The 24,731-nt window shown below is 46.2% G+C and overlaps 1 protein-coding gene across 1 annotated transcript in view; it reads right to left on the minus strand.

Moving 5' to 3' along the window:
- Window positions 1-13,563, minus strand: part of strc1 (stereocilin 1) — a 99,398-nt gene extending 85,835 nt beyond the window's left edge. Inside the window, exons 1-4 of the mRNA XM_073032734.1 lie at window positions 13,506-13,563; window positions 9,092-9,904; window positions 6,236-6,260; window positions 1,948-4,387 (exon numbers count right to left, since the gene is read on the minus strand). Of these exons, the coding sequence (XP_072888835.1) occupies window positions 1,948-4,387; window positions 6,236-6,260; window positions 9,092-9,904; window positions 13,506-13,563 (3,336 nt within the window). The remainder of the gene's footprint in view (window positions 1-1,947; window positions 4,388-6,235; window positions 6,261-9,091; window positions 9,905-13,505) is intronic.
- Between the last annotated feature and the right edge of the window lie 11,168 nt (window positions 13,564-24,731).

Below are 24,731 nucleotides of genomic sequence, written 5' to 3' on the forward strand. Positions count from 1 at the left end.
TGACACAGGCCCTGGACGAGACAAGGATTCCAGGCCTGGGGTAGGACTCGACTAGGATAGCAGAACCAGGACATGGAACTGGGAATTAGGAACTAGGAACCTGGACAAGGACTCCAAGCCAGGGACTGGGCAAGGACCCAGAACCTGGGTCTTGACTCAGGCTCGGACGCCAAAACCAGGCAAGGACAAGATGTGGCTACAGGACAAGGAGAAGCAACAGGACTGGACGTGAGACTCCTGGACAGGGCGAGGGAATCCCAGCACCGGACGAGGGAATCCCAGCACCGGACGAGGGAATCCCAGCACCGGGCTGGGCAAGGTACTCCTGGGCTGGGCGAGGCACATGGACAAGATGAGAACACAAAGCCATGGCTTGGACAGGACAAGATTCTTGGACGTGGCTAGGACTGGACAAGACCCCGAAGCCTTGACTAGGAAGAGACAGGAACATGGAACACAGAGCAGGGACCCCTCCTCGGGTACAGGATGTAGGGCCGGGACTCATTACACAGAACACAGAGCTGGGACCCCTCCTCGGGTACAGGATGTAGGGCCGGGACTCATTACACAGAACACAGAGCTGGGACCCCTCCTTGGGTACAGGATGTAGGGCCGGGACTCATTACACAGAACACAGAGCTGGGACCCCTCCTTGGGTACAGGATGTAGGGCCGGGACTCATTACAGAGAATGCAGAGCTGGGACCCCTCCTTGGGTACAGGACGTAGGGCCGGGACTCATTACACAGAACACAGAGCTGGGACCCCTCCTTGGAAACAGGACGTAGGGCAGGGACAGAGCTGGGACCCCTCCTCGGGTACAGGATGTAGGGCCGGGACTCATTACAGAGAATGCAGAATATGACGAGACGGTTCCCAACACTAGGTAGCGGCAAACAGCCGGACTTACCTTGCAAAGGTGTGGACACAGAGACAGTTCAAAACAACGAAAGACAGTTCCTTATCTTGCTCCAGTGGTCAAACTTGACAGCAGTGAAGGCAAGGGTTACAGGCGAGGCGAGGCTCCAGGAGGAAGGTGAAGGGAAGGGATACAGACAGGGGGTTTGGACAGAAACAATCCAGCAGCCAGAGGCTGAATCCTGAAGCTATTTATTAAGCCAGCCCAAACGAGAATCAGCTGCTTCAACAGAAACTGGGGAAAACCAGAAAACCTGGAATAAGGAGCATGGACCAGACCGTGAACTGGAATGCAGATTTCACGGACTGGACCATGACAGGGGTAGGCTCAAGGGGCAAGTTATTTTACTCAGAGTGTCCTGGATGCCTGGAATATACTGCCTGGTGTGGTGGTAGAGGCAAACACATAAGAGACTTTTGGGTAGGCACATGGATGTGAGGAAGATGGAGGGATATGGGCTTGGTGTAGGTAGGAGGGATTAGTGTTTGGGGGTTTCTGATTTGATTTTTCGCTGGTTCCCTGGGTCAGTTCCTTTGCTGTACTGTTCTACTGTGTGTTGGTATGTTTATAAACAACAGCCATTCCATGATATACTCTTGATCCAGACCATTGAGAGCTTTAAAAACAAGTAAAATAACTTTAAAATCAATTCTAAAAGATACAGGAAGCCAATACTGAGTAGCTAGGACTGGAGTGATGTGATCACGGAAGATGTGTGGGAAGTGGAGGAGATGTAGGTGAGGATAGCATCAATGGTGGTGGAACAGAAATCCTGTCATTTCCCCTCCATAGATACTGCTTGCTCTGCTGAGTTCCTCCAGCACTTTGTGTGGGTGCCTGTGTATGTCTGTGCACGTATGTGTCTGTGTGTGTGTCTGCACCTGTGTGTCTGTGCGTGTGCGTATCGGTGTATGCATCTATCTGTATATGCGTGTGTGAGAGTGTGGTGTGCTGTCTGTGTGTTAAGGTGTAAGGAAGCAGCCCCCGCTACCCACAGATTTCAGTTACAATTAAGTCTGCATATCTTACCCCAAAACACTGGAGCACCTCCTTTCTGTCATTGTGGCTGCCCTGTCCTCGCAGGTAATCCACCACCGTGTGCAGGACCTGATTCCTGGCATTGTGAAGGAGCCGAAGGAAGGGGATTCGATCACCCTCCAATGCCACCAGCCCCAGGACGGCCCCATTTATCGCCTCCGTGAGCCCAGTCGTCAGTTCCTCAGCGGATTCGCTGTCTAACGTCAGCCCAATGTGCTCCAGGCCGCAGAGAACCAGAGTGGGGACATCTCGCAGTCGGAAGTGCGGGTTCGGGCATGGCCCAGGTGGGCCCTGACTGCACGTCCATTGGAGTCGGGAGATGAGATTGTGCAACGGGCACTCTTCAGTCTCGGGGGTACTGATTGAAATGCAGTCTTCCACGACCCAGGCCATAAGTGGGTCGCTGCTCAGTGACCGAAGCAGCCCAGCGTCCTGGCAGACGAACTCATTGAAATTGGACTGGTCGAGGTCGAAGCACTGAGCCACAATGGTGGGGTCCACTTGCTGCGCCAACCACGAGTCATACCTGCACAGGGTGCCGGGATTGACTCCATCTTCCTGCGCATAGCTACACAGGGCAGTGAGCCTGGTGCTGTCTGCACCTCCCAGTAACTCCCACAGGAGGGTCGAGTTGTCACACACAGACTGTACGAAGTTGTCCGGGTCATATTGACTGCAAAACTCAACGTCGGCAGGGTCTATGGAGGCGGCGGCGGCCACCCACTCTTCGTAGCGGCAGCTAACGTCGGCACCTACTGGCACGTTACACTGGGACTGCAGCCACTCGTTCTCGGGAGACCTCAGAAGCCGGGAGACCAGCGGCCCGTCCTGACAGACAAACTGCGTGAAGTTAGCCGGGTCCGAGGTCCAGCAGAGATGCAACAAGTCGGGGTCCACCGTGCCCTGGGACCACCGGCCGTAGCGGCAGACAAGCGCTTGCTCGGCGCCGATCGCCTCCCAGGACGGGGGGATGTCGCAGAAGTCGGAGAGCCAGAAGTTGAGCTGGTCTTCAAGCAGCTGTTGGAGGACAGGTGGGTCCAGGCACACCCCGAGGTAGAAGTTCTCGCCGTCGTGGTTGAAGCACAAGGCCACCACGGTGGTGTCGGCGGCTCCCGGGTGCGTCCACACCTCGTACTGGCAGAGGTCGGCCACGGCGCCGTCGAGGTTCCAGGGAGTGGCGGTGGGATTGGGAGTGGCGGTGGAGGAGATCGGGACGGCGCACTCTGTGCGCAGCCACGAGTTGCCCGGGTGTCTCAGCAGCTGCGCCAGGAGGGCAGTGGAGGTGCAGAGCAGCAGTTCAAAGCCGGCGGGGTCGAGGTCCCTGCAGAACGTGACCAAAGCCGGCGCGATGCCCGGGGCGCCCAGCCACTCAGCGTAACGGCACCTGTTCTCTGCGCCACAGGCGGCGGCCAGCCAGCCGTTGCTGGCCTCCTGACTCAGGGCACGTAGGAGGCTGCCGCTGAGGCATACGGACGCGGTGAAATTGGTTGGATCGCTATTCCAGCACAAGGCGACGATGGAAGGGTCTGGCGTCACCTCCGTCCACCTCCCGTACTGACAGAAGGCACTGGAGATATGCTGGCCACAGAACTCTAAGAGCCACGGGCTCCCCTGCATAAGTTGCTCCAGCGTCGGTCCATCGAGGCAGAGGGCGGCGGCGAAGCGCTCGGGGTCCTGGCCGGCGCAGAAGGCGATCTGCGGCAGGCGTTGGGTGGGGACGCTGGCGGCCCACTCCTTGTAGCGGCAGTGGACCTCCACACTGTAGAGCGGAGGGTCGGTGCGGGGCGGCGCCGGGCTGGAAGGAAACCGGGCAGTTTCAGTCGGAGGAGTGGCAGTAAACTGAGGCTCGGGGGAGGTGGCGCAGAAATCTTCCAGCCAGCGGTGGGCCGGGTTTCCCATCAAGAACGCCACCAGGGAGGCATTGCCACAGATGACCTCTCTAAAACCGGCTTCGTCCACCAATGAACAGTAGCCCAGACTGGTGGAGTTGTACAGGTTGGAGTCATAGTGACAGAATTGAGCCTCCAAGAGGCGGCTTTGATTAGCTGGCACACTGTCCTTCGCTCTCGGCCTGGTAGTCGTGCAGTGGCGGACGAAGAGATTGACTCCATGGGAAAGGTGTGTGGACACCAGGGCCACGCCCCTGCAGACCTGGTCCAGCAGTGGAGCCGACTCGCTCTGGGTCAGCGCCCCCAGGAGCCCACAGAATAGGGCTGGGAGGGGCTGCTGCCACAACCCATCCCCACAGACGGTTCTGTTTGCCCAGAGCAGAAGGTCTCGGCTGCAGTCAGTGGGCGTCTCGGGGAGTTCGGAGAGCAGCCGGAGGACCAAAGCAGTTCCGCGGAGGTTGTCGGGGGAGCGGGTCCTGAGCATGTCCACGTGGTCCAGGGTAACGGCTTCAAAATGCCACGTCAGGTTGTGAAGGCGGCCCCTGGGTAGAACGGAGAGCATTGTTAATAACCTGCTGAAGCACCCAAACCTGAACCCTCTCCTCACCTGACGAACGGTAACCAAATCACCATCCTATTGCAGGAAGGAATTCTTCAGACTGGAAAGAATTTACCAGGGTGTTGTCATAACAAGTGATAGAGTAGACAGGGTCTTTATTCCCTGACTGAGGGGTGACCTGATAGAGGTATACAAGATCACGAGGGGCATAGGCAGGGTGAGAGGGGTCTTTTTCACCAGGAGGGGGTACTAAACATAAGAGTGTAGGTTTATGATCAAAAAGGGAACGTCAGAGACAGTTTCTTCACGCAGGTGGTGTTGCTTGTTTGGGATGAGCTGCCAGAAGGATTGGTTGAGGTGGACACGTGAACAATATTGAATAATATTGCAAAACTGGAAAAAACCCAGATGTCCCACTATGAAGGAATGGACTGAGGAAATGATTAGGATTTCATCATATGAACACATGTTGGGAAGAATTAACAGTGCAAGATGCGTGGGATCAATTATGTTAATTTAAACTTAAATAAGAACTTTTTTCTGTTTCTTATTTGTTTTATTTGTTTTCCTGTCATGCGATGGCTGTGTAAATATGCTGTACTGTATCTGCTCTATGATACGCTGTGCTGCTTTGTAAAATAAGAATAAATAATAATAATATGAATTTTTAAAAAGCCATTCAGATCAGCCCGTGGATAAGAGAGGTTTAAAGCAGGAATTCCCAACCTGGGACTCCCCTTCCTTAATGACATTGGTCCAGGGCATATAAAGGTTTGGAACCACTGGTTTAGAGGGATATGGGCCAACCACCGCTGTCTGTAAGGAGTTTGCATGTTCTCTCCGTGTCTGTGTGGGCTTCCTCTGGGTGCTCTGGTTTCCTCCCAAAGGCTTTCTGGTTGGTCACTGTAAATCAGGGCCTGCTGGAGAGTGCAGCTCAAAGAGCCAGCAGGGCCTGTTCCACGCTGTTTCTCAGTAAACAAAAACGCAGGCAGCTGGGACTACTCACTGGTAACTGTGTCCAGCCAAAGGTTCTGCCTCCACACTACATTGACTCTGAGAGGAAGCTCGGCATTTCTACACTGATAGGTGTCTGTGCAGGAAATGGGTGTTACATTTTTATATTCTCATAAGGACGTTGTTACTTGCTACACACACACACTCACACTCACTCACTCTCCTGGCTCCTGCTCCTGCCCATCACTCGGATAGTAGAGGGAGAAAAGGTGTTGAGATTGAAAGCATTCTGGAGCAACTTAAAATCAGAAACGTATCACATTGGATGTGGGGTTTCTTGTGTACTAAAGGAAAAGGTGGGAGTGATTGTAGTAGAGACTTCAAAAACACACACAGAGTTAGGAAATGCATTCACCTTTTACAGAGTTATCGAACAGGGCAGCACAGAAACAGGCCCTTGAGCCCATCTAGTTCTTGCCAATCAATCTGAACCTGGAACATAGCTCTCCTTACCCTTCCCATCCACGTACCTCTTCAATTTTCTCTTAAATATTACAAGCTAACCTGCATCCACCACTCCTGCTGGCAGCTCGTTCCACACCCTCTGAGTGATGAAGTTCCCCCTCATGTTCCCCTTAAATACTTCACCCTTCACCCTTAACCCATGTCCTCTAGTTGTACTCTCTCCCAACATCAGTGGGGAAAGCCTGATATTTGCATTTGCTAACACCACTCAAAGGTCAATAAAAGCATTAAAGATCATGATGTGCAAGCCTTAAGTGTGTTCTTAGTGTGCTCCTCCAGAAGTGAAGGCACTGAAATCTCTGTTCACACCCCAGCTTCTTGCACGTCAGGTGTGGATTGCTTTGCAACTTACCAGTTGAGAAGTTGGTTCAGATTCCCTGTGAAGACAGTGAAGGAAGAATTAAACAGAACTCTATAAATATCGATCAATATTAATTCCTACCCACATCGCAGCTTCAGACACAGGGATCCCTGCAGAGTGGGACTGGAACACCTGAATGGAATACAAGGAGGTGGTTTACGGTGGGAGGGAGGATCCTGAGGTGAAGGTGTGCTCACCTTAGAGATGGCACTGGCTTTCCTGCTGGTGGACACAGGGCACAGGCCAGAGCTCAGGCTTGCCAAATTGCTTTGCCATCAGTTCATTTCAAGAGTGGTCACCATCTCAAAGCAGAAAACGTGGCAGACAATTCCCACAAACAGCACTGTGCGTGGCCCGGTAGCATAATTTTACTGTGGCCCAGGTTCAATTACGCCACTCTCCCGTGAAGGTAAGACTCTATTGGTGCAGATTAATGGGAGTAGGCAGCTTGAATGGTTTCGGCATAGACTAGATGGGCCCATTTCTGTGCTGTACTTTTCTATGACTGTGATAGTGTGGGTTTCCTCCGGATGTTCCAGTTTCCTCCCACATTCCAACAGACGTGGTGGGTTAATTAGCCACATGGGTGTAATTGGGCAACGTGGGAAGGGCCTGTTACCTTGCTGGATTGCTAAATAAATAATAATTCAATGTCTTTATTACTGATGCTGTTTTAGAGGTAAGTGTTACCCAGGACACAAATGAGAACCTTGCTGCTGTTATTCAGATAACAACCATAGGATCGCAGAGATCCACCCGAGAGGGTAGCAGAGCCTTTGGTGTAGCAGACCAACTGAAAGTTCCTGTGGGAATACTGCGCTCCCTACAGTACGCCACAGGAGGGGGGCCAACCTGGACTTCTGTGCTCCGCTCTCTGGGAGGACCACTGACTCAAGAGACACCTTGCACCCACTGTTGGGATCAAATACTCCTGTAAGAGACCACTTGGATTCATTTAACAGTAGGTGAGATTTCTACTGGAACCCATAATGAGTTTCATCTATTTGCAATAACCAATTTACCCTGAAACTGCCCTGTGTTATGACAACTCGGTAATGACGATGAATGAACGTACAACTGAGATGGTCGTGGAGACAATCCCAAAGTGCAGTTCAGTCCCACCTTCACCTAATTGATCACAGCCAGATGGTCACATCCAGCAACCCTGTGCAGAATACTGGGACTTGGACAATATGGCCCAACATCAAGACACGTGCGATTCCAAACAACTAACAGAGAGGAAACAGCAACATCCACTGTTCCCCAACTGGATTTTTAATGGACTCAACATCCATCAAAGATCCCCTTTATCCGGGCCATACCATCTCCTCCCAGCTACCATTAAACAGGAGGTACACGATCCTGATGTCCCACACCACCAGGCTCAAGAACAGCTAATTACCTTCAACCACTCGAAGCAATGAGCAGAACCCTAAACACAATAGTTTCCCAGCATTATGACCTCTTTGCACTAAAATGGACTAGGTATTTTCTTTTGCTAATTGTGTTCTATTCTGTAAAATTGGATATAATTTATGTTTCATTTATCTTATTGTTGTGAATGGCTTTTATCTGATGCTGTGAGCCTGTGGTGCTGCTGCAAGGAAGTTTTTCAATGCACCTGTGCAGACATGGATTTGTGCGGATGACAATGAATTTGACTTTACCTGGTCCAATAAATGGTCTCATCCTGAGATAGGAGCACAGCAGCAAAGCACTGTGTGTGTGTGTGTGTGTGTGTGTGTGTGTGTGTGTGTGTGTGTGTGTGTGTGTGTGTGTGTGTGTGTGTGTGTGTGTGTGTGTGTGTGTGTGTGTGTGTGTGTGTGTGTGTGTGTGTGTGTGCGCGTGCGCGTGTGCATGTATTAGTGTGGGTTTGATTGTGTGTGTGGGTCTGATTGTGTGTGTGTGTGTTAGTGTGTGTGTGTGTGGGTTTGATTGTGTGTGTGGTGTGCGTGTGGGTCTGATTGTGTGTGTGGTGTGTGTGTGGGTCTGATTGTGTGTGTGTGTGTGTGTGGGGGTCTGATTGTGTGTGTGTGTGTGTGTGTGTGTGTGTGTGTGTCTGATTGTGTATGGTGTGTGTTAGTGTGGGTTTGATTGTGTGTGTGGGTCTGATTGTGTGTGTGGGACTGATTGTGTGTGTGGTGTGTGTTAGTGTGGGTTTGATTGTGTGTGTGGGTCTGATTGTGTGTGTGTGTGTTAGTGTGTGTGTGTGTGTGTGGGTTTGATTGTGTGTGTGGTGTGCGTGTGGGTCTGATTGTGTGTGTGGTGTGTGTGTGGGTCTGATTGTGTGTGTGTGTGTGTGTGTGTGTGTGTGTGTGTGTGTGTGTGTCTGATTGTGTATGGTGTGTGTTAGTGTGGGTTTGATTGTGTGTGTGGGTCTGATTGTGTGTGTGGGACTGATTGTGTGTGTGGTGTGTGTTAGTGTGGGTTTGATTGTGTGTGTGGGTCTGATTGTGTGTGTGGTGTGTGTGTGTGTATGTATGGTGTGTGTGTTAGTGTGGGTTTGATTGTGTGTGTGGGTCTGATTGTGTGCGTGGTGTGTGTATTTATGTGGGTTTGGTTTTGTGTGTGTTTGATAAGGAGAGTGAATCATAAACTCAAGAGGTTCTGCGGATGCTGAGAATCCAGAGCAACACACACAAAATGCTGCAGGAACTCAGCTGGCCACTGCTGACTCCTCTGGCATTTTGTGCGGGATAAGGAGAGTATGTATGTTTTGTGTACGAACGCGAGTGTGTTTGCATGCATGCATATCCACCTGGCTTCTCACATGAATGGAATCAATGCGTTTAGAGGACGGTGGGTGGGGGGGGAGAGGTGACAAGGAATGTTACAGTGGCTCCTTACCTTGTGGGCATTGCTCGTTTTTATCCAATTTAACTATATTGCTTGAAAAGAAGACTCCCTCCAAGAAAATGTCTGTTGCCTTCAACAAGATGTATTTTACCATTTGACAAAAGTAAGAGTCAATAAATGGGAACACGTTCTGACCAAAGAATTGCCAAACAGTCTTTAGCCCAAAGGCAAGAATCTGCTTCACCTTCCCGATGAAACTCCACAGCAGTGTTTGAGCTTTCGAGCCATCATTCCACATCCTGGAGCTATCTTCATGGACTTTGGATGCCAGGAACATGCGGGCAAAATTACCCAAAGATCTTCTGTTCATCGTTGAAGCAAAGTAACAAGCTTCCTCCTGCATGGACGTCAGTAGATCTTTCCAACTGACTCCCAGTGGACTCAACTTATCAACGAGCAAAATGAGAGGTTTGAAGTCTTCAGTTTCCTGGAAAATGTTCAGAAGTAGTTGAGGCAGCAGCAGTCCAAGGTCTCCAAGCTGAGTATGGGACAGGGCTTGTAACATCAAATAATAAAGTTCAAACTTGCTCTTTAGAACAACATTGGACAGAGTCATCTGGATTAGATCCAGGACAGCAGAATCTCCCTGGACTGTCTGAGCACGGAGCTCTGAGCGCAAAGGCTCCTGCACAGATCTGGAGAGATTTAGTTCAGGAGATAGCTGGGGACTCTCATTTGAGATCTTCACCCGTGCTTCTCTCTGTAGATCCCTTGTTGAGGTCCATATTCTGGTGAGTTCCTGGAGTACAGAATTCACAGATCGCTGCTGGCTGTGAGAATTTTGTGGGTTTTTAGTGTAAGAGCCTGAAGGGGAAAAATAATAACCCAATATAAAAAATCATGTTAATTTCTGAAAACGTAGATCATAGACTTTTGTTATGTTTTCAATCCAATGCCAAATTTAATCAATATTCATGATAAATCAGTAATAAATAAAATATATTATAATATATAAATATTAAATATACAGTAATTCTATTCTGAGGCTGTGCCCTTAATCTTATATTCCCCCACTATAGGAAACACCCTCTCCACATTCACTCTACAAGGCCTTACAATATTGAATAGGTTTCAATGAGATCCCCCTCCCTTCTCGTCCCAGAGCCATCAAACACTCCTCATATGTTAATCCTTTCATTCCTAGGAAATATTGCTCCACTTTTTGGCATGTTTTAAAAAGCTTGGAGACGGGTAGAGAAGGGAATGTTTGTTCTGGCAGGAGAGGACAGAGAGTTAAAGCCAAGATGTCCATGGCATGGCATCAGGAAGCTCTTCTGCTCACAGAAAGGGTCCCCACTTGGCTGCATCACTGAGATTCGTGGACTTTTGAAGTGAATGCAGAAACTGCCAGAAACACTCAGCAGGTCAGGCAGCATCTGTTAAGGCCTATTCTGGAGTTAAGGTAGGTAGCAAATATTAATTTCACCAGCAACCAGTCTTCTGATTTGAATGTGGGTTACAGAGTGGATTTAAAAGATAGCTCAGAACCATTAGACCTTAGGTGCCTGCATACCTGTGAATGCATCTGTGGAAATTAACATTCATTTTGGAGTGTGGTTGCGAAGATGGATGTGTATGAAAATTATATGTAATTCAAAGGAAGCACTGTAGATACATTGTAACTATAGAATTGTCCTGCTGTTACCTTTGATCTTTAGCATATTAAAATGTTATGTAATATTAGGTCAGGAAACCTCATCTTACAAGACTGCCTCAAATTATGATGCCTGCCACTCATTTTTGCTGAATAAACCACTTCTATATCCACTCACTTCAGTGTCTCTTTGGTGACTTTGTTCACATCACAAAAGCATCTGTTGAGGGGAAGTGGGACAGGGAGGAACTATTACGGGTCTTAGACCTGAAATATTAACACCATTTCTCCTTCGACACATGCTGTCTGGCCCAGGGTGTGTTCCCAGCATTCTCTACTGAATCTCTTTTACAGCTGGTTCAGGGGAGGGCTTGTCAGCTATCTGCTAGAAGCCAGTTTATCTATGCATCCCACTCCAGGTACGATGAGCATAGCAGACAGACTGCCAATATCCTTGGGCAGCTCACCACTCACCAGAAGCCTTAGCTCAGTAGCTTTCCCAATGTCCATGGGAGTACAGGTTTGGGCTCTGCTTAACCGAAATTCCAAAATCCAAACTTTTTTTGAGAGCTGATGTGATGTGGAGATTTCCAGTTGTGGCAAGGCACTGGAAAGTCTCTGTGCACCACAGAAGAATTCTGAGAAGTGACCTCACATATGTAATGAATTGAAGTTAATGAAAAGTAGAGAAACACTCATAAAGTGAAAAATGAAGATCTCAATTGTGTCAAACAACACACACAAAATGCTGGTGGAACGCAGCAGGCCAGGCAGCATCTATAAGGAGAAGCACTGTCGACGTTTCGGGCTGAGACCCTTCGTCAGGACTTTGACAGCGCTTTTCCTTATAGATGCTGCCTGATCTGCTGTGTTCCACCAGCATTTTGTGTGTGTTGTTTGAATTTCCAGCATCTGCAGATTTCCTCATGTTTGCTCTCTCAATTGTGTATTGAAAGAATGGATTCGTCAGCGTCGGAGAGAACATATTCCACTTAATAGTATGGTGATCATGAAACAAGTAAAGATCTATACATTGAACTGAAAATTGAATGGCTGGTTGCAGAAATTTAAGAAAAGGCACAGCATTAAATTTCTAAAGATTTGTGGAGACAGAGGCATCTGCTGATCATGAAGCAGAAGCAAAATTCATTGGTGAGTTTGCCAAGATCATCGTTGATGAAAATCTAACCTGCTGAACAGTTGCATCAGTACATGCAGTATGTGTGATGAACAAGTGTAAGACAAAGACTGATTACTGGTAGCCAGGAATGATGGCGATGCCGGACAGCCACTGACTGTCCAGCTGGGTGTCTGAGGTAGTGATAGCTTACCTTTCAATAGACAATAGACAGTAGGTGCAGGAGTAGGCCATTCAGCCCTTCTAGCCAGCACCACCATTCACTGTGATCATGGCTGATCATACACAATCAGTACCCCGTTCCTGCCCTCTCCCCATATCCCTTGACCCCGCTATCTATTACAGCTCTATCTAACTCTCTCTTGAATGCATCCAGAGACTTGGCCTCCACTGCCTTCTGGGGCAGAGCATTCCACATATCCACCACTCTCTGGGTGAAAAAGTTTTTCCGCATCTCTGTTCTAAATGGCCTACCCCTTATTCTTAAACTGTGGCCTCTAGTTCTGGACTCACCCATCAGTGGGAACATGCCCCCTGCCTCCAGTGTGTCCAATCCCTTAATAATCTTATATGTTTCAATCAGATCCCCTCTCATCCTTCTAAATTCCAGTGTTATACAAGCCCAGTCGCTCCAATCTTTCAGCATATGACAGTCCCGCCATTCCGGGAATTAACCTTGTGAACCTACGCTGCACTCCCTCAATAGCAAGAATGTCCTTCCTCAAATTTGGAGACCAAAACTGCACACAATACTCCAGGTGGGGTCTCACCAGGGCCCTGTACAGCTGCAGAAGGACCTCTCTACTCCTATACTCAATTCCTCTTGTTATAAAGGCCAGCATGCCATTAGCTTTCTTCACTGCCTGCTGTACCTGCATGCTTGCTTTCATTGACTGATGTACAAGAACACCTAGATCTCGTTGTTTCTGATGGTTCATTGTACACATTATTGTTTCATGCACAAAAATATTAAAATATTATCCAAAACTACATTCAGGATATATGTATAAGCTGTATAGAGTATTTAAGTGCAGCCTTTGACATGCATCATACAGCATGGACACAGGCTGTTTGGCTCATCATGCCTATGGGCATCCATCAGTACTAATCCCATTCTCCAGCCCTTGGCCTGTAGCTTTCTATACCTGAGCCCTTTGAGTCATTGTACACTCTGTGGCCACTTTAACAGGTACACCTGTACACCTGCTTGTTAATGCAAATATCTAATCTGCCAATCATGTGGCAGCAACTCAATGCATAAAAGCATGCCGACGTGGTCAAGAGGTTCAGTTGTTGTTCAGACCAAACATCAGATTAGGGAAGAAATGTGATCAAAGTGTCTTTGACTGTGGAATATTTGTTGGTGCCAGATGGGGTGGTTCGAGTATCTCAGAAACTGCTGTTCTCCTGGGTTTTTCCATGCTCTATAGTCTCTAGAGTTCACAGAGAATGGTATGAAACCAAAAAAGAATGGTGACATGTATGTACTATGATGGTAAACTTACTTTGAACTTTGATGGCTGATAAAAACAGGTAACCCGATAATCTGACTATTTGGAGTCTTGCTGTGCCTTTACTCCACAGTCCTAAATTGCTTCATTGCCCGTGAAGCGCGCTGCAATGAGCCGAGGGTGGGGAAGGTGGCAAAAGAATGGGACTCCAGTTTATTTTACCTGATGCCACAGACCACAGGAGGAGCAGTAGAACAGCAGCCTGGATCATTCTGTTCATTGTTACCACTACGCCCCGACAAGCGACCACCTCCTGCTGTTCCTCTCATAGGAAACGGGACGGGGCTGCAGTTCATGGGCTGGAGATAGGAAACAATGAGATATACTCTATCAAACAATTGCAAATCACATTGCAGCCAATATACCTCATCATATAGAACTCCGAAACACTTCCACCCCCAAGCAATTTGGATAAGGGGTGCTCAGAAAACACGCAAGGATTTAGCATAGCATAATGGTTATTCTCATGTGTTACAGTCCCAGAGACCTGGGTTCAGTTCTCTCTCACTGTGACAGTGAGTGTTTCCTCCAGGTGTTCCAGTGTCCTGACACATTCCAAAAATGGGTCAGGGTTGGTAAATTTTGGGCATTCCATTCCGGCACGGGGATCACAACGACACTTGCAAACTGCCCTGAGCACATCGTCAGACTATGGCGGTCATTAACAGAAACAACACATCTCATTGTATGTTTTTTTCCCCTTATTTCAATGCACACCTGACGGCTAAAACTCACCTTTCTTTATACGCAGATAATTATTGTCGAGTCACCTTCGAAGATCTGTGCAGAAAATCGCTGAGGTCTCGCTGTTCTGATTTTAGACTTCAAGAATCCTTTTCTCATTCACAACTAGGTCATCTCCGTGAGCTGAAGCTCAGAAGTTTACTAGGTACATTTATACATCATAACTTAACCCTTCCAGCCCTGGTGGAATTGTGGTAAATCAGTGCTGAAGGCTCCACACCAAGCCTTCAACCATCACGCTCCTAAACCAGTAAGGATAACTTCACTCACCCCAACGCTGAATTGATTGCACAGCCTACAGACTTACTTTCAGGGACTCTACAACTCATGTCCTCAGTACTATTTATTTATTTATTTATTGTACTTGCACGGTTTGCTTTCTTTTGCGTGTTGGTTGTTTGTAGTCTTTGTCTGCAGTTTTTCATTGATTCTGTCGTATTTCTTTGTTCTACTGTGAACGTCTACTGGAAAATGAATCTCAGGAGAGTGTTCAGTGACATACACAGTACGTGCTTTGAAGATAAATTTACTTTGGACTTCCAACACCATTAAGAGTTCTGCCACTTCTTTTAAACATAAATCTGTGAATTTTATGTGGATAAAAGGCAAGGGAAAATATAAAACATATTTCATAGAATTGCATTTCCTCCTACTTCCCAATAACTTAAAATAAATATATTTTTTGTCTTAAATGGATATATTAAAATAAGTTAACTCACCCAAGAAATACTGCTTCTGAGGCACTCGGAGTTGAAGTAGCAATCATTCCCTGAAGGAAGGGTCTTCCCTTGTGTTTAATCTTGCACCGGTCTGGCTGGGAGAGTACATTCCCCCTTATTTCACACTCTAGTTCAGCTCAACTCACAGCCTTTCCCCGAATGCTGTTGCCTGAGAGTTCTCCTCGTCTTCGTGTGAGGAAGCAGTGAGATCGAGCACCGCCTATTCAACTTGGGTGTAAGGTGGAAATTGGAAAAAATTAAGGAACGATTAATGACCGTACATAAAGTAATTTTATACAGGGCTGTAATACTACCCTGAGCTAATTAAACCCAGAGGTGAGCTGTAACGATGCTCTGAATGAACAGAGGCCGTTACAAAATGCAATGTGTGAATAATACATTGACTTACCGCTCACCTTCTTCTCAAAAGCCTCTCTTCCAGGGCCAGTGGGAAGGATATCGTATTAAAATGTAACCTAGCCAGTTTGCAGGATCATCAAAACACAAAAGGAGCCAAATGTCTGGTTCGAGCCAAAGGAGGGCACCCTTATGTTAGTTGGCATAGTTCGGTCTAAGTGGCTGCACTATGAAGCGCTTAGCATCAGCTTGTGGCATTTTGAAGGATGATTAAGACACAATATCCTACACATTCTATCTTAATGATATTCCAAGCATCATTATCTCCCCTTGCAGGGCCTAGTTTCAATCACTATTCATTGCGTGTGAACGTGAACACACACCAGCAATTTTACCACCACTGTGACCAACTGCTCTTCTATGAGTAAAACGGGGGACAAAGCTGGGGGTAGGAAAGATTTCTGATGAAATAAAGAAAACAATTTAATCCAAGAGACAAGGGACCAATTCTTTTGCCGTGAAACTGCACTCAGTGTCCATTTTATTAGGTACACCTGTACTCTTGCAAATATCTGATCAGCCAATCAAATGGCAGCAACTGAATGCATAAAAGCATGTAGACATGGTCAAGAGGTTCAGTTGTTGTTCACATTCTTTGTGTGTAGTTTTTCATTGTTTTATTGTATTTCTTTGTTCTACTGTGAATGCCTGTAAGAAAATTAATTTCAAGGTGGTAAGTATCCATACTTTAATAATAAATTTACTTTGAACTTTGACAAGTCTTTGGGATTGTTTATACCAGTGTGGGCTTTTGAGCTTTTGTTGGCTTTTTGGCTGGATTTTACTCTGGGAGAGACCGATGTTCAGTCTGTTGGTGATTAACAGGGTTAAAGCTGAAGAATGGAGCTGAGGCCAAGTTCAGGTCAGTTAGCACAATGCTATTGCAGCTCGGGGCATTGGAGTTCAGAGTTCAACTCCGGTGCCCTCTGTAAGGATATTTGTACATGGATTTCCTTCCGTAGGCCAAAGACTTTTACATTAGTAGGTTAATTGGTCATTGTAAATTGTCCTGTGATTAAGCTAGGGTTAAATAGGTGGGTTGCTGGGCAGCACAGTTTGGTAGTCTGGAAGTGCCTTTCCTGTGATGTATCCCTGAATAAATAAATTAATGGGAACGCATACTAAGGGCTGAATGGCTTATTTCTGCACCTATTTATTTTCTCATGCATCGCTGACCTTTTCTTCAGGAGTCACTCATCACTTAGAATGCATAGAAAATTTATGAGGCTTTTGATTGGACTTGAGTTATAGGGAAAGACTGATTAAGTTTGGACTTCATTCCCTGGAGAGCAGGAGAATGAGGGGAGATTTTGACAGAGGTATACAAAGCTATGAGGGATATAGAGAGGGAAAATGTGAGAGGTTTTTTTCCAGTGAGGTTGGGTGAGACTACAACTAGAGGTCATAGGTTGAAGGTGAAATCAAGATTCAAGTTTGAAGGTACATTTATCACCAGAGCATGTATGCAGTACACAACTCTGAGATTCGCCTTCTCTAGACAGCAACAAAACAAAGAAAAACATGGAAGCTGTTTAAGGGGAATCTGAGGTAATCTTAGGGTTGTACATTGCATACATACTTTAATAATAAATGTACTTTAACTTCACTGCGAAGGTAGTGAGAGTGCAGAATGAGCTAACAGGGGAAGTGGATTCAATCGCAACATTTAGGAGAAGTTTGAATAGGTACATAGATGGGAGGGGAATGGAGGTTTATGTTCCAGTTGCGGATTGATGGCACTAGGCAGATTAATAGATTGACATGGATTAGATGGGCCAAAGGGCGTGTTTCACTGCTGTAGTGTCTATACAGATTAAAGGAGATGATGCATTTCAATTGCATAGTTAGATATGTGACAAATAGTCCAGGTGGAAGCTGATGGGACTACATGGAATAATAGTTTGGCACAGACCAGATGGGTCAAAGGGCCTCTGTGCTCTGTGATATTTTCCAAATATGAGTTCTTTATTCCCCTCAGCAATTAAGATTCCAGGTCCAAAATAAGGATTAATCAGTAAACTGTAGAGTTCAAAATTAAGTTCTTCCACTACAGTATTTGTACTTTATATCAATGTCTCCTTATTACTATTCTTAAAGTTACAACAAAATAATTTTGAAGTTGAGTGTCTTTGGATTTTGTTTCTCTTCATGTCAGGAAGCTTCACCAAGAAAAAAACCAACTGATTATCAGCAAACTGAAAGGGAACTGCTTAAAATATTAAACACTGATTTGTCATATTTGACATGTAATTCAATGTGCTGGCAGGCCCACTGAGTCACTGTAATTAAAATACGGCAATAGATCAAGTGGACAGCCTGACTATTCCCCAGGGCAGGAATGGCTAATACGAGGAACATTATTTAAAGGTGATTGGAGGAAAGTATAGGGGGAGTGTCAGAGGTGGGTTTTGTTTTACAGAGAGTGAGGGGTGCGTAGAACTCCTTGACAGGGGTGGTGGTGGAGGCAGATACGTTAGAGGCATGCAAGAGTCTCTTTGACAGGCACATGACAGAAAAATGGAGGGCTATGTGGGAGAGAAGGGTTAGATTGATCTTAGAGTAGGTTAAAAGGTTGGCATAACATCATAGGCTGAAAGGCCTGTACTGTGCTATAATGTATTTATTTTATTGAGAATAAGCATGGAATAGACCCTTCTGGCTCTTTGCACTGAGCCGCCCAGCAATCCCCGGTATAATCCCAGCCTAATCACTGGGACAGTTTACAATGACATAGGAACAGAATTAGGCCATTTGACCCATCCAATCTGCTCTGCCATTTTCCCTCTCAGCCCCAGTCTCCTGCCTTCTCCCCATAACTCTTCACACCCTGACTAATCATGAATCTATCAACTTCTGCCCTAAATATACATAAAGGTGGTTGCCACAGCCATCTGTGGCAACAAATTCCACAGATTTAAAGCATTGTGCTAACCACTACACTACCATGCTGCCCTAGATCCAATGTTCTATGTTCTATTTTGGCTAGTAGGTTTTCCAAGACGCTTCACCTCACACTGAACTGTATTGCAACTCCTTAGCTCACTTCTCAAACTGATTAACAGCAAGCTTCTTCACTATCAACACTGCCTAATTCTGTGTCAGCTGCAAAGTGACCGATTAAGCCTCGTGCATTCACCTCCAAACCATTTATATAAATAATAATGAATTTCTAAACACAACACTAGACTCTGGCTTCCATTCTGAGAAAGAGGCTTCAACCACCACCCTTTGCACCTTAAAGGTGGAAAAGGTTTAGCTAACCTTGAGCTACCCACCAACCTGCCATGTCAGGGGCATAACTTTAGAAATTAGAAGACCATTCAGCCCATTAAGCCTGAACTACAATTTAGATTCAGGTCTGAATGTTGGGCCAGCAAGGAAGGTGTACAAAGACCTGTGAGGGTGAGGGCTGGGAGCCCCCTCCAGGTGAGCGGGTCCTGGGATTGGGTAGGTGGCATGATGGCTCGTGACCAGCTAGGTTGGTGAACCTGGAGTTCAAGTCCTGCATTTCGGGGTTGACACGTACGATTGAAGCCCAAAGGTTGAAGACCGAAGTGGACAAGTGCAGAAGTTGAGGTCCAATGGCTGAAACCTTGGATCTGTGAGCCTGCGAATCAGAGGTACTGTAATACTATCATCCAAACTGAAAACCATTTGTTTTCTCCTCACACCTTTTCACTATGTCTAATTCCTTCTATTTAATGATTTGTCTTCCACTGACCTCGCCCCCCCCCACCATGAACACTATCTCAATTTTTTGCACCAGTTTTCTTACATATTTCTTATTGTAACTTCCAGTAAACTTTTTATGTATTGCACTGTACTGTTGCCACAAAACCACAAATTTCTTGATAGATTCTTGATTAGTCAGGACATCAAAGGTTACGGGGAGAAGGCAGGAGAATGGAATTGAGAGGGACAATAAACCAGCCATGATGGAGCGGCAGAAGTCGCAATGGGCTGCAAGGACTAATCCTGTGTCTTATGGTCCAAATTTCATGACATATGTCAGGGGTCACTAACCATTTTTGCACCGCGGACCGGTTTAATATTGACGGGGGGGGGGGGGGGGGGGGTTAATCACGACCGGAATACAGCAATACTCAAAGGAGGTTCCTTATGTCCAGTCTATTCCGCAGTTTAGTTTACGTGGCTTATTCAGCACTTGCTTCTATCCCGCCTCAGAAAACTCAATGGGTTTGTCTTTAAGTGCGGGGTGCTTGGACTCCGGGTGCCGAAGCAGCTTTGAGGGCTTCATTGCCTCATTAGACAGCCTCCCGCCCGCCGCTAGACGCCTTGGCCGGTGCGGCTGGTCGTGGGTGGGGTGAGAAGACGAGGTTAGGGCCGGAGGTTCCAGTACCGGGGTTGTGGCGGTCGCGGTGCGGGCATACCCCCCTTGTAGGACCTATCGGCCGACAAAAATTTGTTTCAGTAGATCGCAGCGCGGTAGCTGCTCGGCTACTTACGGAACTCTGAGCCCGAATTAGGACGTCGGCGAATATTTTAGCACCGGGTTCCCCACGAACATTCGGTGTGGTGAACAGGTTCAGAGGCGGCGCCCATCTGTCCGCGCTTCCCGAGGGCAACCACTGACCCTGGCGCGAGGGTATCACTGCGGTTAGGTGACCGATGACCCCGCGAGCGTTCAACACGGGGCGTGACAGGGAATGAGGAAAGGTGCAACTGACTCCTATCGTTTCCTCGCGGCCCGGTGGTTGGGGACCACTGACGTATGTTAATGATAATAAACCTGATTCTGGTTTCTGTGGTACAGAATTCTTCATCCTTTTAGATAAAGAAATTTATCCTAATCTTTGTCCTAATGTATCTATCCCATGCCATTTGGTTGTGCAGTCTGTGGGTCGAACATGGGTTCATCAGTCACCTTAGAATCCATTGTGTGGAGTGAAGCAAGTCACCGTCAGTCTTCAGGGAGTCCGAGTTTGATGATGATCAGTTTATTCCTCTGAACAGCTCAGCTCCTTCAATGAAAGGAAACAGTGAACAGAACATTACAACCACAGGAAACCCACATGTAAAACATGTGGGATTACTTTATTATCACCAAGGATATGTCTTTATTTTATTTTATTCTTCCCACCATCAAGGACATCTTCAAAAGGTAATGCCTCAAGAAGGCAGCATCCATCATGAAGAATCATCACATCCAGGACTTACCCGCTTCTCATTGCTACCATCAAAGAGGTATAGGAACCTGTAGACACACACTCAATGTTTTCGGTACAGTTTCTCCTCCTCCACCATCAGATGTCTGAATGGACCATGAATGCCTGTACACCACTTTTTGCCCTACTTAATTATTTTTAATTGTAATGTATAATAGTTTTTTATGCATTGCATTGTACTGCTGTCACTAAAAAGCAAATTCCATAACCTATGTCAGTGATAAACCCGATTCAGTTAACAGGAAAGGACTTACATATATCACTTGCCTACTACAATGTCAGGACATTTCAAATCATTTTAATGTCAATGAGATATTTCAAGGCATAGTCCAAGTAATTGGCAAAATTTGTGCACTGCAACCTCTTTCAAAGAGGCAAGGAAGATTAAAGATCAGCTTTATTTGTGACGCGAGTCAAAACATAAAGGGATGGTTTTGCGTCTAACGACCGACTCAGTCCGGGGATTGTACTGGAATCAATTTGTAAGTGATGCCATGCTTCCAGTGCCAACATAGCACACCTAAAACTGACTAACCCTGACCAGTATGTCTTTAGCATGTGGGAGGAAACACACTCAGCCACAGGGAGAACATACAAACTCCTTACAGACAGCGGCAGGAATTGAAGCCTCACTTGAGGCCTGATGGCCAGAGCCCAAATCTGAATCTGCACGTCTGCTGGGGAAGTCGGAGCCCAGTGCCTGCGAATCCACAGGTCCTCTGGAGGCTGAAGACAGTCCAGCCAGTCCTGGGATTAGAAGACGGTGTGAGGGAGGAAAACGGCCTGTTTTGCTTTGTCACTTGGTGTTTGTTTTGTTGTGTTCTGCCAGTCATTGTGGACATGCCATGTTGGCGCTGAAATGTGTGGAGACACTTGCCCCCAGCACGTCCTTGGGTGTATTAGTTTTTTATGCAAATGAATCATTTCACTCTGTTTCAACATACATGATAAATAAATCTACACTCAGGGAATGAAACAGTCAAAGTTCAAAGTAAATTTATTATCACGATGCTGTAGTTACAGATGAGTGTGTTTCCACAAAATCATTCAGTCTTTCCTAACCAGAAGCCCTGAATGAACCATGAGATAGACAATCTGCCGGGGGCCAGGTCAGAGACATTCAAGTCCAGTGACCAAGAAAGTTACAATAGATCCAGGTGCAATCTCCAGAAAGCCACCTCACAGGTGAAGTTGCAATTCCAGCCTAAACTTGAATCAATGAAGGAAGCTTGACACTTGTGGCAGGGCTTGAAAGCTATCACCTCTTATAAAGTAAAACCAAGGGACATAGGCGACAACAGTACTTTGCTTCCAGATGAGCTCAATGCCTTCTATGCTTGCTTTGACCGTCAAAACAATCTAAGTAAAATGAAAGACAATACTAGAAGCAAAAATATTTCATTAAAAATTTATTGGTAGTATATACTTTTCAATAGTAACAAAACAAATATTCATCAGACATGGAGTTTGGTCACTCCATGGTGTGATAGTTGTTCACAAAGCTCTGACGTTTTCCTGTGGTTATTCAGCCTTGATTGGTTAAAGTTGCAGAGTCCACAGCAATGGAGTTGATTGATCTTTTCTCTGGTTTTAGATTCACAAGTTACTGGCAAGAATTACCAGCTCAAAGTAAATGAGTGGCACAAAAGCAGTCTTATATTTGTAGCCAATTGTACAGGTATGGAGAGTTAAAGGAGTGGGCAGTCAGGTACAGCTTTGGAAATCTATAGAAAATTTAAAGATTTGAAAATGAGGAAAGGGAAACCTAATTTATTGATACAAGAGCAAATAATCCTGAAACATGTTCTGGAGTGTTGAAGGAAGATCTGAATTTTAGAGTGTTAGATGTCAAGGTGTTGATGTTGACTCTTGAAGAGTTACAGACCCTCTCTATCCTGTTTAAGTTACACGTCAGCCTGTAGTCTACCTCCATCATAAGCTAGCCAGGGCAATCCTGCTTTTGGACATCATTTAAAGGCACTGGGGGCCATTAAACAGGTACTTCATTTTAAGTACACAAACTCCACTTTCAGCATTCCCAGCAGGGATACCCACAACCAATGTGCTGCCCAATGCTGATTGAACAGTTCCTCACTGGTATGGGGAAATCTGCTCCTAGTCAAATATCAGATGATCAGAAAACATTGATGGGAGGTTTGACATGAGATCATGATGGGTCTATATTGGGTAAATGGAAAGAACCTTCTCTCCAATTCGCTCGTTGGTTGCTTGGCAGTCGTGTGTAGATTTTCCATTGATTCTATTGTATTTCCTTCTATTACTGTGAATGCCTGCAAGACAATAAATCTCAGGGTATATGGTAACATACATATACTTTGACAATAAATTTACTTTGAACTTTGATTAGCAGATGAACAAGAATTACAGATGAATTGCCAGGCAAATGTCTTTTTAAACAAAAGATAATGAGCTTTGGGTTGGCAGAGGTGGAGTTATGTCCTGGTTAAACCATTGATGCCAGGCAGACAATCTCTGAAGAGTATTAATGATGGCTGTGGTCACCAGACTTGTAAAGACACTGCCCAGGAGGCAATGGCACACTACTTCTGTAGAAACATTTGTCAAGAACAATCATGGCCAAAGGATATGATCGCCCACATCATACCACACAACACAAAATGATCACAATGCAGGGTGCTTTGGGTTTGAATTCCACTGCCTGCATGGGTTCTCAAGAGAAAAGTGGAAAGGCACTTGGGGGAACACAATTTGGAGGCCCACAGAGACAGAGAAGGTAAATAGCTCCAAAGCAAGAGTGCAGCATGGCTTCCTCCTGGTCCATAACAATTGTGAACTGATCATCCCAATACATTTACAGACCGCACATTTCCTGACTGAAAGTGAAGGAGGCGGGTGGGTGGAAAAGCACCTACTCATTTTACAGAGAATCCAAAGAACCTAAGGTGGTTGGTAACATTTCCACAGATAGGAATCATGAAACTGTTCTACTAATGGCATAGCTATCACAGATACTGATCAGGCCAGGGCCATTTTCTCCTGGAGCAAAGGCTGCAGGATGCTCTGATGGAGATCTTTAAGATTACTAAAGGACTGATCCAAAGATGCTTCTGCAATCAAAACCAGGTTCTGAGTATAAAGTCACTACTAAATCTGCCAGTGAATTCAGGTGACAACTCTGCCTAGAGCAGGGGTTCACAGACCCTATAAAAAAGGTTGGGAACCCCTGGCCTAGAGAGTGGTGGAAATGTAGCCATCACTCACATGGAGTGGTTTATGGCAATGGAGGTTTAAGAGGCAGTGAAAGGGGGAAAGGAGTAGGATATGTTGACAGGGTCTGACGAGGTGGAGAGAGTTGACCTATGGAGCCAATTTCAAAGTTGAATATTCCCTGTAATTTTAAAGAACATATGTTTAATGGCAAGAGTCTGAGCTAGGCTTCCATTACCATGCCAGTTATACACTGACACGTAAACAATATTCAGAGAGAGGAGCATTGCTCCCCACTTGGCTGCAGTACTAAACTAATAGTCAGGGTGCTTTTCTGTGCAGGCTGCACTCAGTAATGTCTGGCAAGTCTTTCAGACAGGCAAGAACACACAGACACCCTGCTACCTCTGGCCAAGTGGCCATTAAGCAGAGCGGAGCACAGACTGCAGAATGCTGGCAAGTGGAATTATGAGTAAACCCTCCCCCCCAAAAATATACAAAATCCAGACATATTCAATTCCAGTTCATGTTGGTGGTTGGTGGGAAGCAAGAGAGAAGCAGTACGTAATATGAAGACACTTACAGAACAATGCTTCACATTACTAGAGACTAGGGCTCAATCCCAACCACAGATGCCACCTGTGTGGAATTCACCTTATGCATCATATCCCAGGAACATGCAAGTTGGTAGGTTAATTGGCCATTGTAAATTGCCCGTAATGTATAGAGCTGGAGTTACCAACCTAGGGTCCATGGACTGCTCGGTTAATGGAAGGGGTCCACGGCATAAAAAAGGTGGGGAACCCCTGGTGTGGTGGTTGTGTAATGTGAAAGGCTGGGCCTAATTTTTACACCGCTCGACAGGTAGTAAGATGAATCTCTCTTCACCCTATTAGTTACCCAGAACAACTTAAACTTTGCTTAGATCACCCTAAACCTCTGAATTCCAGGGATTGCAAGGTCAGGGAAAGGAGTGAAGAAACTTTCTTTATGAGGATATCAATCAGTATCTATATCTGCATTTACTTGAGGTATAAAACTTCTTTAAAGTGAGGAGAATGTACACGAGACAAATTCTTTGTTGATGAAAAGGACTTATCTTGCATTGACCCTTTTTTAACTCCAATACAAAT

The sequence above is a fragment of the Hemitrygon akajei genome, chromosome 30, assembly GCF_048418815.1.
Source record: "Hemitrygon akajei chromosome 30, sHemAka1.3, whole genome shotgun sequence".
In the NCBI taxonomy this organism is placed as follows: domain Eukaryota; kingdom Metazoa; phylum Chordata; class Chondrichthyes; order Myliobatiformes; family Dasyatidae; genus Hemitrygon; species Hemitrygon akajei.